This window comes from Rhinichthys klamathensis, unplaced genomic scaffold (genome assembly GCF_029890125.1).
Source record: "Rhinichthys klamathensis goyatoka isolate OS25496 unplaced genomic scaffold, OSU_Roscu_1.1 h1tg000314l_1, whole genome shotgun sequence".
Lineage (NCBI taxonomy): Eukaryota > Metazoa > Chordata > Actinopteri > Cypriniformes > Leuciscidae > Rhinichthys > Rhinichthys klamathensis.
The window spans coordinates 412,621-430,000 of NW_026606832.1; the positions used below are offsets into that span (position 1 = coordinate 412,621).

Consider the following 17,380-nt stretch of genomic DNA (forward strand, 5'->3'; position numbering starts at 1 on the left):
AATCTGTATTGTAAAAAGTGCTATATAAATAAATGTGACTTGACTGTTAATAGAAAATTATATAAAAATGACTAAATGTCAGCACTGAAAATACAGCAAATAAGCCTTTGTAAACTCTCAACATTGTATGACCATGCATGTTTCAACAGCCAAAAGCATTTATGTTGTCTGCATTTTAAATAATGTCTGTATTTTGATATTCTGCCAAAAATCGTTTTCTTAATAAGTCTAAACATCCTTAAATTAGATATTTATACTTGAGAAACAAACTAGTTTATTGATAAATTGTGCTATTCCTAATTAAAGCTATATTCTCTGAAATCAATCAGATTCATCTAGTTTTGCTTCTCGAGTAAACATCTTGTTTTAAGGATGTTGAGATATTTTGTGTGGATAAAACAAAAAAACTGATTTAAAATTGACTGCAGTTTTGTTTTTTGTCTTTATTTCAAACCTGGGAACTGGTGTTTCTCCTCTGAATAAAAATTTTGGTAACATTTAAGATTGCTTAAATCCACACAATTACATTTTGCAGCATCACAGCACCGTGAGAAAATACATCATCTTACAGTCACACCCAATATTTCTGCTGTTCTTTCACACTCAGCACGTTATCACGTGATCTAGCAGAATATATTCTCAGCCTGTTATAAATGGAAAAACAGCAACCCATCCAGGACAGTTGATGAATGGATCGCCTCCTCTAACTTGTGCTGGTAGACACAGGAACAGCCTTAAAATGGTAAGAAACATTTTGTCAGAGAAAATTGAATATTTGAGAGTAATTTGTCCCAAAAAAATGAGATAAGAAAACTTTGTAAGCAGCATTGAAGTCAACATACCGTTAAGTAGTATTTTTTTTAAATTAATAACTTTTTTAATGACAAGAAAAATAAATGTAATCATTACACTTCACAAGTATAATGCCGGGAGTTTAACAGTGCTTCACTGAAGTATTTGCAATATTGATGATGTTTAATTGATGATGTTTAAAAAAAAATTATAATAATAATTATAAAGGTTGCACTTTATTTTACAGTTCCCCATGTACATGCTATGTATTTATTAATTATAGTAATTGCAATAACTGAGTAATAACTAGGTACTAACCTTGTACCTACCCAAACCTAATCTTAACCGATGTAGTTACCTTATATTTCTCAGTACTTTCTTAGGTAGATGCACTGTAAGTACAAGCAAGTGCCCGTACTGTAAAATAAAGTGCAACCATTAAAAAATATACAGTAGTAATTAAACTGAAGCACGGTAGTTTAAACTTATGTGAATGGACAAAGTTATTGTATACGTACTGTATTACAGGGATAATCTCCCAAAGAAACAATATTTTATTTGAAATAAACTTTTTCAAACATCTAAAAAATAATGAAATCTTTTACAACTTTCTCTCTAAAGTGATAAAATGTCAAATATTTGCTGTCACTGAGCTTACACACACATACAATAGTATTTAAACTAAAGCAAAGTTGTTGGTTATGTGATTGTGAATGGACAAAGTTGTATAAAGTTATTGTATACTGTATTACAGGGACAATCTCCCAAATATCTAAGATATGTGTTTTACAACTGTTTTCTTTCTCTACAGTGATAAAATATCATATTTAACATGGACCTACAAAGACGTTATTTGTTCATTTATCTGTTAGCCATTTTGCTGTCATTAAGCATCTCTTCGACCACAAACTCTGACCACACTAACGCAGAAATAGAGTGGAAGGGTGGAGATGGTGCGAAAAGGTCACGAGTGAGAAGGCAGAACTTACACCTACCAGATGCATTACATTTCCCAGAAAAGGCTTATGCTTTGTATGTTTTATGGAGACTTTTGAATGAAGTTTCCAACGATACAAACACCATCAGGACATCAACAATGACACCAGACAAACTGGAATCTATGACATCGGAAGGGCCAAAGAACACGGAGATCGTCTTCAAAGCAGAGGATAAACCATCTTCAGCTCCCACACAGGAACAAAGCACTCATTCCACTGGTATTACAGTTATGGCATTTTTCTCCACTGACCCATCATCACCAGATTTACATAAAACAACTCAATCAGGAGATTCACAAATAGTCAAACAATCATCTCAACGACTCCAGACAATACAAAAAATAACAGAACCCAGTCAAGTCACAGAGCAACACATCCCTGATTCCACAACATTAACAATCAAAATCTCCTCTAAAGCAGCAGAGGAATCTTCTTCAACTATCATTCATGAAGGAATTGGCCATTTCACTGGTATTACGGATACAAAGGACTCTACAGCTATGGCATCTTTCCCAACACACTCACCAGACTCACAGAAAACAACCCAATCAGGAGATTCCCAACTAGTTGAACAATTAACAATTTCTAAACAGAAAATGACTGAACCCAGTCAAGTCACGGAGCAACACATCCCTGATTCCACAACATTAACAATCAAAATCTCCTCTAAAGCAGCAGAGGAATCTTCTTCAACTATTATTCATGAAGGAATTGGCCATTTCACTGGTATTACGGATACAAAGGACTCTACAGCTATGGCATATTTCCCAACACACTCACCAGACTCACAGAAAACAACCCAATCAGGAGATTCCCAACTAGTTGAACAATTAACAATTTCTAAACAGAAAATGACTGAACCCAGTCAAGTCACAGAGCAACACATCCCTGATTCCACAACATTAACAATCAAAATCTCCTCTAAAGCAGCAGAGGAATCTTCTTCAACTATCATTCATGAAGAAATTGGCCATTTCACTGGTATTACGGATACAAAGGACTCTACGGCTATGGCATCTTTCCCAACACACTCACCAGACTCACAGAAAACAACCCTATCAGGAGATTCCCAACTAGTTGAACAATTAACAATTTCTAAACAGAAAATGACTGAACCCAGTCAAGTCACGGAGCAACACATCCCTGATTCCACAACATTAACAATCAAAATCTCCTCTAAAGCAGCAGAGGAATCTTCTTCAACTATCATTCATGAAGGAATTGGCCATTTCACTGGTATTACGGATACAAAGGACTCTACAGCTATGGCATCTTTCCCAACACACTCACCAGACTCACAGAAAACAACCCAATCAGGAGATTCCCAACTAGTTGAACAATTAACAATTTCTAAACAGAAAATGACTGAACCCAGTCAAGTCACGGAGCAACACATCCCTGATTCCACAACATTAACAATCAAAATCTCCTCTAAAGCAGCAGAGGAATCTTCTTCAACTATTATTCATGAAGGAACTGGCCATTTCACTGGTATTACGGATACAAAGGACTCTACAGCTATGGCATCTTTCCCAACACACTCACCAGACTCACAAAAAACAACCCAATCAGGAGATTCCCAACTAGTTGAACAATTAACAATTTCTAAACAGAAAATGACTGAACCCAGTCAAGTCACGGAGCAACACATCCCTGATTCCACAACATTAACAATCAAAATCTCCTCTAAAGCAGCAGAGGAATCTTCTTCAACTATCATTCATGAAGGAATTGGCCATTTCACTGGTATTACGGATACAAAGGACTCTACAGCTATGGCATCTTTCCCAACACACTCACCAGACTCACAGAAAACAACCCAATCAGGAGATTCCCAACTAGTTGAACAATTAACAATTTCTAAACAGAAAATGACTGAACCCAGTCAAGTCACGGAGCAACACATCCCTGATTCCACAACATTAACAATCAAAATCTCCTCTAAAGCAGCAGAGGAATCTTCTTCAACTATCATTCATGAAGGAATTGGCCATTTCACTGGTATTACGGATACAAAGGACTCTACAGCTATGGCATATTTCCCAACACACTCACCAGACTCACAGAAAACAACCCAATCAGGAGATTCCCAACTAGTTGAACAATTAACAATTTCTAAACAGAAAATGACTGAACCCAGTCAAGTCACGGAGCAACACATCCCTGATTCCACAACATTAACAATCAAAATCTCCTCTAAAGCAGCAGAGGAATCTTCTTCAACTATCATTCATGAAGGGATTGGCCATTTCACTGGTATTACGGATACAAAGGACTCTACAGCTATGGCATCTTTCCCAACACACTCACCAGACTCACAGAAAACAACCCAATCAGGAGATTCCCAACTAGTTGAACAATTAACAATTTCTAAACAGAAAATGACTGAACCCAGTCAAGTCACGGAGCAACACATCCCTGATTCCACAACATTAACAATCAAAATCTCCTCTAAAGCAGCAGAGGAATCTTCTTCAACTATCATTCATGAAGGAATTGGCCATTTCACTGGTATTACGGATACAAAGGACTCTACAGCTATGGCATCTTTCCCAACACACTCACCAGACTCACAAAAAACAACCCAATCAGGAGATTCCCAACTAGTTGAACAATTAACAATTTCTAAACAGAAAATGACTGAACCCAGTCAAGTCACGGAGCAACACATCCCTGATTCCACAACATTAACAATCAAAATCTCCTCTAAAGCAGCAGAGGAATCTTCTTCAACTATCATTCATGAAGGAATTGGCCATTTCACTGGTATTACGGATACAAAGGACTCTACAGCTATGGCATCTTTCCCAACACACTCACCAGACTCACAGAAAACAACCCAATCAGGAGATTCCCAACTAGTTGAACAATTAACAATTTCTAAACAGAAAATGACTGAACCCAGTCAAGTCACGGAGCAACACATTCCTTGTTATTCCACAACATTTACAATCAAAATTCCCTCCAAAGCAGTGGAGGAACTCTCTCCAACTACCATACATAACCAAATTACAGGTTTTACTGATGTGACTGGTACACCTGATTCTCCAGCTATAACGTCTTTCCCCACTGAACTGCCACCACAAGAACCACAAAAAAACACTCAGTCAGGACCACCACGACTATTCACACAACAATCAACTCAACATCTCCAGCGCTCCAAGCAGGAAATTTCAGAACTTAGTCAAGTCACAGAGCAACTCATCCCTGAATCTTCAACTATCATTCATGAAGGAATTGACGATTTCACTGGTATTACTGATACAAAGGACTCTACAGCTATGGCATCTTTTCCAACACATTCACCAGACTCACAGACAACAACTCAATCAGGAGATTCCCAACTAGTTGAACAATCAAGAATCGCTAAACAGAAAATTACTAAACCTAGTCAAGTCACAGAGCAACACATCCCTGATTCCACAACATTCACAAACAAAATTCCCTCCAAAGCAGTGGATGAAAACTCTCCAACTACCATACATGACCAAATTGCACATTTTACTGATATGACTGGTAAAACTGACACAACAGCAATAATGTCTTTCCACACTGATCAGCCATCACAAAGAAAACAATCAACACAGCATTTCCAGAGACCCAAAATTCCACTCATATCCACAGAATACAGATATGAAAAGGAAACTCCACTAGAGACTGCCATAAACTCACACATTACAAACCATGGCATGCTTGCCTCAACAAGGGAAAACGACAGCCTGCAACCCACTTCACTTCTACAAACAATGAAGCATGAACATTCAAGAAGAGTCATCACTGGGATGGTGAAAGGCATTTCAAGACCCACTCTACCTGCAAGGACAAAAACCCCAACTTTAAGTTCATCAGCAGTCAAGCTTGAAATTCTAGAAACTGCTACATACACACATTCTGTAACTTGGCACAATGGGAAGCCCAACAAGTTTGTGATGTTCACAAATCGGAAAGATCCAAAACCTACGTCACCTGCATTCACATTGAAGCAACAAATCCAAGACTCTACTGCACTTCTGCTAACAGTAGAAAGCCCCATTTCACATATCAATGGGTTCACGTCAGATCCAGAACCTCACAAACCCACACCGGCAGAAGAGCCTACAAATCAACACACTGAACAAAATGCAATTAATACAGCAAAATCTTCAAGAGACAGTTTAATGCAACACTTAATGACAACTCGCATATTAACAAATGGTTCATCAGTAAGCAGAAAAACAGATTCCACATCACCTCTTCCTAGCCTGACTGAGGACCATTTAGTTGACTCAAGAGAACCAGGGGACACTTCTGTGCCAACAGGCATTAGTCTACATGTTTCCACATCATCTGCTGCACCATTCAGAATCAATCAGATTAATCCAAAAACACAATCACAGAGCATAACAAGCAAATATCCAATCCTTGCCACAATAATGTCCCATACAAGTGTCCTGTTAGTAAAGGACACATCAACTCAAGCTCCCAAAGATAGAGTGCGATCGTCTCAAACTATTCCAGTCTTCACAGAAAAGCTCACTGTGACATTCGCTCCAAATCCAAAACCTTCAGAAAACCATATTCTTACAACATCAGTTGTGAGACATGGATTTCTGACATTAAGAACCCAGGAAATTCTATCCTGGATATCAACAAAACGGTCCAATTTACAGCCCACTGAAACAACAGAGCCTCGATCAGGCTTGACAAATCAAGAACCTACAGCAGATACAGTGGCAAAGGAAAATTACACCAATAATGATCTGTTAGCGGAGATGGAAAAACCAGCGCAAAGCACAATTGGGACGACTCGTACAGCTACAACTAAATTTCACATGTCAAAAACACAAAAGGTCTCAAATTCCAAGAAATTTATTTTTCCAACACACAAATCAGCTGATACTGCAATAACAGATGATAAGCAAATCCATAGGGGAATGTTTGGATTACTCTTCACTCTTGGGTGCCTCATCCTGCTGATAATTGTAATCTTGCTTCGGGTAGTATGGAAAGGATGGCAGACCCGGCATTGGAGGAACGACAACATGTGGGTGGCAGGTCACCCTCTCCTGTGCGGAACATATCATTCAGTCTTGCAGAGCAGCAGTCTAAACACTGCAATAGAGATGACGAAAGGGAACACTCAAAAGAATAAGCAGGAAAATAGTGATGTTTATGAGAACATCGCCCTCAAGCAACAACACAAAGACCTTCATTAAACACAAGGATGCCAGCGAACACAACAAGGCACACTCTCTAATACTTACCCTCAACTTTTTTAATTTAACAAATTCTACAGACTCCTCAGTGAGTCACAAACTTGCAGACAACACCCATCGTGTCCCGCATATGCAAACACTTCACTTTACATGACTTGCATGAACAAATAAGAGATATTACATTATAGAGATTGTGTGATTGTACTTTTAAAAGGTAATTTGAGTGATTTTATTAAAACATTTTTTTTCACCTGTATTTTAAGTAACAATAACCTGGTTCATTAAAACAAACAAAAAACTATTTTTGAAAATGCAAATGGAACAATGGAAAGTTGATTACATGTGAAAAGATTAAACTTCATGTGGCAATAACAATCTTCTCTCGTCTCCGGCTGGCTTTCTTTTCACATCCAAATCTGCCTGACTAACATACAAAACAGCAACAACACTGTGGTCCACTAATACAGTGTTAGATGAACATATCATTAAACTAAGGGAAAGAAAGAATCTAGACAAGCACATGTAAAATTAGAGCTGAGCGCAACAGTTTGACTATGCCATTTCTGCATTATACACACACAAACACAACACATATACAACAACACTCACACACTGAGCAAAGCTACATTAGTAAGCAGAGGATGTGGCATTACTGGGCAGCATTAGCAGGCTCGGAAAGAATGAAGTGATTGAGGAAGAAAGAGGGATAGAAGAGGAGAGAAAGATGGAGAGTGGCACTGAAAAGGTTCTGTACTAGAGCTCTTTTGTTCAAAACGCACATGCACACACACCTGCCCAGCCATAAACATGATGGTGAGGAAGTTTTAAATCAGTTACCAAAAAGCGTGCTGAGAATTGTACTACACTTAACTAAGAACTCTGAATGAATTGTAGGTGCATTTGTGGTAAAACCTGAATAGAATGGTTTTAAAAATGGTCAAATTTGTTAAATGGAGATGATGGTACTGCACTTTCAGTGATAACTGACAGCATAATCTGATTAACCTAATATAATATTAGATTTCATAAAGGCAGAACTTTGTGGAAATCGCAAGAAAATATTCTGTTAATATTAGTGCTGTCAAACCGATTAATAGCATCTAACAAATGATTTTGTTATATATATGTGTGTGTGTGTGTGTAATAGTGCTGGGCAACAATTAATCGAGATCAATTGCATCCAAAATAAAAGTTTGTGTCTACATAATATATGTGTGTATAATTATTCTGAATATATAAATACACATACATGCATGTATAAATTTAAGAAAAATGTGCCATTTATATATATATATTATAAATTATATATAAATATAAATATAAATTTATATATATATTTATATATATATATATATTACACAGTATATTCATGCAAATATTTCTTAAAAATATACGTGTGTGTATTTATATATACAATTATACACATAATTATACACAGTATATTAACATATATTATGTAAACACAAACTTTTATTTTGGATGCGATTAATTGTGCCCCAGCACTAATATATAAACCTCTTCAGATCCAAATTACAGGTTAAGTGTTGCTTAATTAAAAAAAAAGAAGAAAAAAGAAGAAGGAAAGCAAGCAGGAAGGAGGGGGGGGGGGGGGAGGGGGGGGGGGGGGGGGGGGGGGGGGGGGGGGGGGGGGGGGTTGCAGAAAAGAAAGAAGAAAGCTGAGGAAATGGATGCTGAATGAGGGAATCCTAAAGAGGAAATAGAGATGTCAGCACTTCCTCCCTCCCCCCTCCCCCTCCCTCTCCCCTCCCCTCTCCACCTCTCCCTCCCCCCCCCCCCCCTCTCCCTCTCCCTCTCCCTCTCCCCTCCCCCTCCCCCTCTCCCTCTCCCCCTCTCCCTCTCCCCCTCTCCCTCTCCCTCTCCCTCTCTCTCATTCTGTATCAGAAACTCTACAACATCTCCCCTCCCCGCCTCTTCCTCTCTCCTCCACTATCTTAGTGATCCGAGAAAGGGACTTGTACAGAGAAAGACAGGATTTGGACTTTACTGCAGCATAAAGCACAGAAAGAATAGAAAATAAGAAACTAGAATCGTGCTGAGACCAAGCAGAAAGAAAGAGGTGAGGGATGGAGAGACACTGAAAGACAGAAAGAGGACAGGAAAAAGGAGCACAGAGTGATGACAAGTAGAAGGTAAGTAATTCATAATGCAGCACTGTTTACCTGATATTATACTCACAATGAGTTATTTACAGGTTTTGTGGCATGACATGAACAAGCATGTAAGCACATTATATATAAATGCTGTTTTTGTCTAAGCACATGCATAGAGAGTCGTGCAGAACTAGGTGCAGGCAGATCTGCAGAGACACTGCATGAAGACCTTCAACATCTCTGCTGCATGTGAATCAGAATTTATGCAATGACTAGCCTCACAAATGCAAACAAATAAGGCAGAACACATAGATACACTTTAAAAATTAAAAACCAGAGATCATAATGATAATGAATAAGACTCACAGCCAAATAAAATTATATAAGTCTCACGGCCATCACTAACTATAATCAGATTCATTATCATCACTAACAATAATCAGATTTACTGATCTCACTCACATTAATCTGATTAAACAGTCAATTTAATGACTTAATTCAGATTCAATAAAGTTCAGACTCGCCATCATTACATAGCATCAGACACATTGTCATCAGACTCACCAAGGTCAGACACTAACTTTCATCTACATAATAATCAGGGACAAAATCACTGCAATTACTTATTTATCAGACTTTCTGCAATCAGACTTCATCACCCAGTATAATCAGACTGTGTTAACGAACTGTAATCAGACACAAATTGCACTACTCATAGTCAGACTCGTCATCACTCACATTCATCATACTTACTGTCATTAGACCCAATCAGTCATTCCATATTCAATAGATTTGCTGAAGTTTGGACGCACCGTCATTACAAAACATCAGACACAGTCATCAGACTCACTAAAGTTACTAGCTCTCATCTACATTAAAATGAGACTGTTTACTCTCATTACAATCAGACCTGGATTGCATTAGTCACAATCATCATTCATAGATCAGATTTCTGCAATCAAACTCAATCAGTATTATCAGACAGCGGCCATGCACTGTAATCAGACACAAAACGCATTACTCATAGTCATACTCATCTTTTTACATTAATCTGAATTACTGTCCGCAGACCCAATTAGTCACTCAATATAATCAGATTCAAACTATAATCATTACACACTGTCATCAGACTCATTGTCATCTACATTATCATTAGATTGCTATTACTTGCTATAATCAGACACGAATGACTCAATAAAGTCCGATATTTATAATCATCATTATTTAGAGTCAGTCCTTGGTCTCCATTATCAGATCCTATCAATTTAGATCCACTAAAACAGACACACACACCCAAAGAACACACATTACTGCCAGTCATGGACACTAGTACAATACTATAAACAAATAGCATTAGATGCATTCTGAACGCATGTAACAAACAAACCTCTTGCCGTTGTCCACAGGAACACCATGAAGATGCTCGTGAGTTCTGTGATGCCCTGCCTGCTCTTACTGTGGTTTACGTGTACATGTGTACAAGCAGAATGTCCCGCTGCTTGCTCCTGTACCGAGAGCCATAGGACAGTTGACTGTTCCTGGAGGGGGTTTCGGCATCTGCCGATGGGCCTGCAGAGAAACATTCAATCCCTCAACCTGACTCACAATCGGCTATCTGACCTTGACCACCACCTAAGCTCCTTCACACATCTGCGCATCCTGGACATCTCCTATAACCGTCTTCTTCATTTCCCAGCATCACTGCCACGGGCGCTGTGGGAAATCAACATCTCGGGAAACCGCCTACGTGTACTTAACAAGGATGACACAGCATTCCAGTGGAACCTCAGAGTTCTGGACCTGTCCGTCAATAAGCTGGAGCGTGTGGTCTTCATCAACAACACGCTCCCCAACCTGAAGGCTCTCAACCTCAGTCACAACAAGTTCTGGACAGTGCCTACCAACATGCCCCAAAACCTGGAGCTGGTGGATCTATCCCACAACACTCTGGTCCAGATTCTGCCGGGGTCCCTGATCCGGCTACACAGGCTGGCTCAGTTCTACCTGCATGCAAATCACTTTACTATGGTCAGTGAAGGGGCATTCGAGCATCTGCAAGGTCTGAAGCTCATTACTCTAGGGGACAATCCGTGGGCTTGTGAAGAAACTGCCAACATCAGCCACCTGTTGCTGTGGACCAAACACACTTCCGCCAGAGTGTTAGGCTGCCCCTGCCACACCTGGCACACCTGCGGAGAAGCTCACCTGTCCAGGACAGGGAGCTGGCACTTTGGCACCTACACGCTGTCCCCATATGTCTTTGGAACAGAGGAGCCAAGCCATCCATACGTACAAGCGGTCACCACACACTCCTGGACAGGGACGTCACTCTTAAACACCAGGGATGACCAAACAGGATCTCGAAGCACCAAGAACCAGGAGTCTTTCAGAAAGGGTCTTCTCTTTACCTCGACTTCAGAGGTTTCCGATTCAAATATTCACTCAAGTACAGAAGGCCCAATCACACCAGTCGACTTCTTCACCACCATTTCCACCACCCGCAGGACCACCACTCTCCGCACAAGGAGCGTGAAGAGACCCAATCAGAACCTCAGCAGAAACACAAGCTCAGGACGCAGTGGCGGCTCACTTTACACATCAGTCTGCTGTCTGCTCCTCCTGGTGGCCATGACACAACGGCTCTGAGGGTCACCAGAACCACATGGTGCTTCTAAACTGGAACATACTAAAAATCAGGTTAACAAATGGATATCATACTTTGCCTTTTCATTTCACTTTTGTGTTCAACATATCATGAAAACTTCAAATGAACTTCCAAAACAGAAGTGTCTCACAGTATATCCTCCATCTGCTGATGTAGAGCAGCAACAAGCAGGATCATAACATACAAGTTTACATGGAATGGATGCAGAAGCATTTCATATGTTAATCAGATTAACTTTACTCAGATTAACTGACAGTTCAATTAGTTTAAAAACGTTTCTATTAATTTAAATGCATGTTATTACTACAATAAAACTAAAACTAAAATAATAAACATGAACAAAAAGCATCTTGTTCTTTGTGGGTTATATTATACGTATTTGCATGTAAAATTTCATTTAAACAAATAAATCAGTCAGTGAAATGCCCAGAAAGCTACCTACCATGTTATAACAGCAACTGACAACCAGCAGGGGCACTTGATCAAGATGGTCTAAGCACCTTCAGGTCACAAACAGTTTGACAATCACCTTAAACCAGTTTGGAGAAACTAGCGATCACGTTCTAAAAACACAGCTTAAGCTGATGTTAACAGGATTTTCCAGATGGAAAAGCAGTTTTTTTCTCTCTCACCATAATGCATTCACTATCGTGGCTGGAGACATTTTTGAAACTGATAAACTGTCAGGTTACCCAGCTATGTAGGCATTAAACTTTTAAAAAAAAACTATTTGGAAATCTTTTGCCGTAAACAAAGAAAACTCAAGCCAGTCTTCCGTGATGTTACCATGATACTTCATCATGAAAAACAAACAAACAATTTGTTAAACAAAAGGAAATCTTGTGAACATGATCTTTCCATCACTGACCCTCCTTTCTGAAGAATCATGTGACTTCTTGCTCAGGTGTCATTATTAAAAGCATCTGCATCTGTCTAGGAAACACTCCACATCCCCACTCGGAGAGATAAAACATTTATGCTGAACGCTGCTAGTGCTGGTGAGTATGCGGGGAACGATTTCAGCTTTAAAATATTTATTTGCAAAGTGTTAAACATTAAATTCTGATTGATGCTTAACCTTCTATAAATATGAATGAATCTATTTTTTTTTTATATGAAAATAATTTCATTTGATGATATTTGTGTTAAACACAACTGTGGAGCTAGTAAAAAAAAAAAAAAAAGTGACATGATTTTTGTGTTTTGGTATGTAGTCCTCAGATCAGAGAAATGGCTCTAAGAGTGGACAGCTGTGTGGTCCTGCTGGTTGTGATGTCTGGCTGTATGATGGTCCAAATGCAGGCTACTACTCCACGAAACATCACTACTCCATTTAACACCACCACTTCAAGCCAAATAAGCAATGGTTCTACTTCACCCACATCAGTCCCCTCCAAGAATGTCACTAACCAGAACATGAACGGCGTCAGTTCAGCCAGTCCCTCCGGCAACACAAATGATATTAATATGAACATGTCACCCAGCTTCAAGAACAGCACCAACCAGAATGCTAAAGATCCAATGGTTAGCAGTTCCTCCTCTTCCTCCATGACTTGCTGCTTCAAGCTTCTGCTGTCTGTGTTCATGGCTCTGCGCTTTCTACAGATTGTACAATGACCATCAACCTCCCTTGTGCTTCGAAGGTAGACAATCATGTAAGATTCTTCAGAGACTTAATAGAGTCCGTTTCTGAAATGCTACAAAACTTTTATAGATGTTGTGCAGCTTGTAACAAACAGCTTTTTGCTTAACATTATGGAAGAATATTTCAAATATTTCAAATATTGTTACTATTCGCAACCATTATTCAGCAGGCAGTAGGGGTATTTTTAATTTATTGTTGTAAAATGCTGTAATATCTTCATAGATTTCCCCTTTGTTGATTAAATGATCTATCTGTTATTAGTTTATTGGTTGTTCTCAGAAGCAATACAACTTTGAACAAAAGAACGTGTGCTTTTCTAATTCTTTTGCTGTTTGCACCATGTCAGGCATTATGGAGGCTTACCTGCGAGTCACATAGTAAAACACAGGGTTTCCGTTCTTTGAGGTTCCCGCCTGGTAAAAGATGTTAAGAGTCTTCAGTGCTTTAAACTCTTCTTTCTCATGCACCTGGTGTCTAAAGAAAAAGAAAAAGAGTTCAGAACGGCATCATTTACTGACACTGCAAGAAACAAATAAATAAAGGAACTTGCAAACTTGAAGGGAATCACATATCAAATGTGCAACACAATTTGACTGTTCCACCAACTTCAGTTTAAAGAAAAACAGTAAAGAACAATGCAAAAAAAAAAAACACACAAAAAACTATTATTATTAGTTAGAGTAATATTATTATTATTTGGTCTCATTTTCCAATAAAAAACCAAATCATCCCTAAAGCAAGATGCATTTACAAAGAAAAAAATTATATATATCCTTTTTTTTTTCTTTTCTTTTTTTTTTACAGAAAACGTGCGTGTATTTTTCTTACTCTAGTGCCAAATAGTCATTTCTGGGGTTTAAGTATAAATGTAAAAAAAAATAAAAAAAATGTTTTGTCTATTTTAAGAATGTTTAGATGTTTTTTTTAAATGTTTTAATGTTTAATTTTTACCTTGTCATAAACTCCTCAAATTTGGAGCTGGTGAGATTCAGGCTTGACCAATGAGTATCTGCCACAGGTTTGTGTTCTGGGGGACCCAGGTAAGCAAGCAGGGTGGCCATCTTATCGAAGGGCCTCCTTCCAACAGCTTTATGATCCCTGAAGATTAAGGAAACTGATAGTCTGATTGGCTGAAACTTCATTGAGAATCTGAGAATCATCAATAATTCTATTGCTTATATTACAATATTTTACTGATGGATAAATAGAAAGCATGACAGAAAACGTACAACCTAGTCAGTCAAAATGATGGAAGATTAATATTTTTACAATAAATCAGCTGTTCTTTAAAGACAGCATCTTTCCAAACCAATCAGATCAGAGAGAAACAAGTTGAGGGGTAAAAGTGAAATCGAAGTGAAATTTTGAGATTTGAATTAGCAAAAAAAATATTCCACGAATTAATTCTAAAAAATGTCCAAACTGCACTTGCACTTTCAATAACAGTTTCTTGGATGTTGGCCCTATGAGCTGGATGAAAACACAGGTCACACACTGCCCTGCCCACCTGTTACTAGACAAATACTGGCCGATTTTCTCTTGGTTGTTCCACAGCAGCCTGTGCAGGGCCAAAACGTTCCCATCACTAATAAAGGACAGGCTGTGGTTGAGCGAGTCACTCGCTGGGCAGTCAGAGGCGATGTCGAGGAAAAATCTAGAAGAAAACCCAAAGGTTACTTTTGCTGGTGGCAGGAATCAAATCCTGAAGCCCACTGATTGCTTTCTTACTTTCTGGCTGCATCAAAATTACTCTTCACAAAGTCATTAAAAGGCCTCATGTGCTCTTCTTTTGTGAACAAAACATGGTTGGCAATACTTTGAAGGATCTGCAGACAGGTGAAAAATGAAATAAGATCAACTTTAACTGAACATGTCTTTATTAAACAGTCCAAATCTTTCTGTTTTGTCTACAACTTTATTGTACATTGATGTCTTGCATCAAGATCTTTCATCATGCTTCCATAAAAGTAAAGTACAGTTAAGGCGATGCATTAAAGTCATTTTACAACTATTAAGTGGGTTTTAGGGATTATTTTAGTGGCTTAGACAAGCATGTCCAACAGCATGGACAATTTCTTTTTCTTCTTTTTTTAACTAGCAAGAAAAACTCTCACCTTTGACATGAGTTTGAGGCCTCTTTCTATCCTGGGCGGAGGCTTTTTGTCGAGAATCCCAGCCTCATAAGGAGAGACTATAGCTGGGTTCACGAAACGCAGGAACATGGCACTACCTACAGCTCCAATACTGTTCTGAGGGAAACGCTGACTCACAACCTGAAACCAGGACACACAAACACACATTGCAACATATAAGGATGGTATTATGGCTGCGGTAACATGGCACTATTTCATTTAGATAGTTATAAACCAGAACCAAAATCTCTTACATTTAACTCAATTGTGTGATTTTAAAGTCAAATCACACTATACTCTGGATTAGTGGAGGTCTAGTTGATCATATGATGATATCGGTTGATAAGTTGATAACATGAGGTTCTGTGAGGGAACTATCTGAATGAAAAGGCACCGGGGGCTTTAGAGTTAAAGTGTAGAAAGCAGTTTGAAGCCATTTAACAGTCTAATGATGGCGGAGGTCTTCACCAGTGAGTGACCTTTAAGAGTGTTAGGAAGAAAAAAGCAAAGCATTTTAAAAATACACTACAGAGAAATGCCTTTTACTCAGAATTAACGTTTCAGGTTGGACGATCAAGCATAAAATCATTCTGACATTCAAGGGGGGGGGTGGAATTTGTTACCAAATTGCATTACCCACAATATTTTGCATTCAATGGCCTGGTCATTTCCAGTCCTGAGAGTTACGGCCCATGCAAAAATGATGTCCGGAGCTACAAAGTTTGTTGTGTTATTTTGGTGTTGGTGCTAAGAGGTACATTCAGTGAAATCTCAGCTTGCCAAAAATCAGGAAATTAGTAGATATGATTTGATGTAATGACAGTAATGCAGGCTAGAGGTGCACAAGAGTCTTAGATTAATGAAGTGAATCAGGACAGGAAGCAGATACATCCGCCATTCACACTTACTGCTTTCCTCACTTCCTTTCTGTCTTTGACAGATGCTTTAGACAGGAGAGAGTGACAAGTTGCCTACAGGATAGAAATGAGTACAAACAAGTCACGGCACAAGCTAACACACACACACACACGCACACGCACGCACGCACGCACGCACGCACGGACGCACGCACGCACCCTTACTACCAGGCTCGCGTGGAATGGGCTTCTCCAACTTGAACCGCTGGCAAAAAAAAAAGTTTTTCTAATCATAATTGGACATTTAAACAAACAAGGTTTAAATAAAAAGCTTATTGTAAATAGTTGTATCTAATTTAATAATGCTGTCAGCTATCAATCAGTATATACACTACTATTCAAACATTTGGGGTTGAACTGGGGTTTTATATTTTTTTTTACAGGATTCTTTGATAAATAGAAAGTTCAAAAGAACAGCAATAATTTGAAATAGAAATCTTTTGTAATATTATAAATGTCTTTATAATATTACAATATTATAAAGACATATTATATTTGTAATATAATATTACAAATATAAAAGTTTACTGTCATTTTTGATTAATTTAACATATCCTTGCTGAATAAAAGTATTGATTTCTTTAATAAAAACATACTGGCCCCAAACGTTTGTTTATTCAACCTGTTTAAGCGTGTAACCATTTTAATTCATTCTGCAGAATTCCACTGATCTTCCTGCACAACAGGCTTCATTTATGAAACGCATGTAAAATTAATCTTAATAAATCATTAAAAACTATACATAACACTATGCTTTCACACTTCAAGGCAAAAATGTATCTAAGAATGGTTTACAAACCACACAAATTCGTTCAGTACAAAAAATGAGAAAAAGGTTTGCAGATTCTGCATGGGCCTTCTCATCACACACTGGAAACTTATGTCAAATATGCATTTGAAATAAACCACTTCAGATTTTAAAGTC

General features: G+C 38.4%; 1 protein-coding gene across 1 annotated transcript in view; it reads right to left on the reverse strand.

The window, feature by feature from the left end:
* nf1b (neurofibromin 1b) overlaps positions 1-17,380 on the reverse strand; it is a 61,958-nt gene that overhangs the window by 17,251 nt on the left and 27,327 nt on the right. Inside the window, exons 30-35 of the mRNA XM_056271317.1 lie at positions 16,447-16,509; positions 15,521-15,679; positions 15,135-15,232; positions 14,914-15,060; positions 14,358-14,504; positions 13,770-13,880 (exon numbers count right to left, since the gene is read on the reverse strand). Coding sequence (XP_056127292.1) covers positions 13,770-13,880; positions 14,358-14,504; positions 14,914-15,060; positions 15,135-15,232; positions 15,521-15,679; positions 16,447-16,509 — 725 coding nt within the window. The remainder of the gene's footprint in view (positions 1-13,769; positions 13,881-14,357; positions 14,505-14,913; positions 15,061-15,134; positions 15,233-15,520; positions 15,680-16,446; positions 16,510-17,380) is intronic.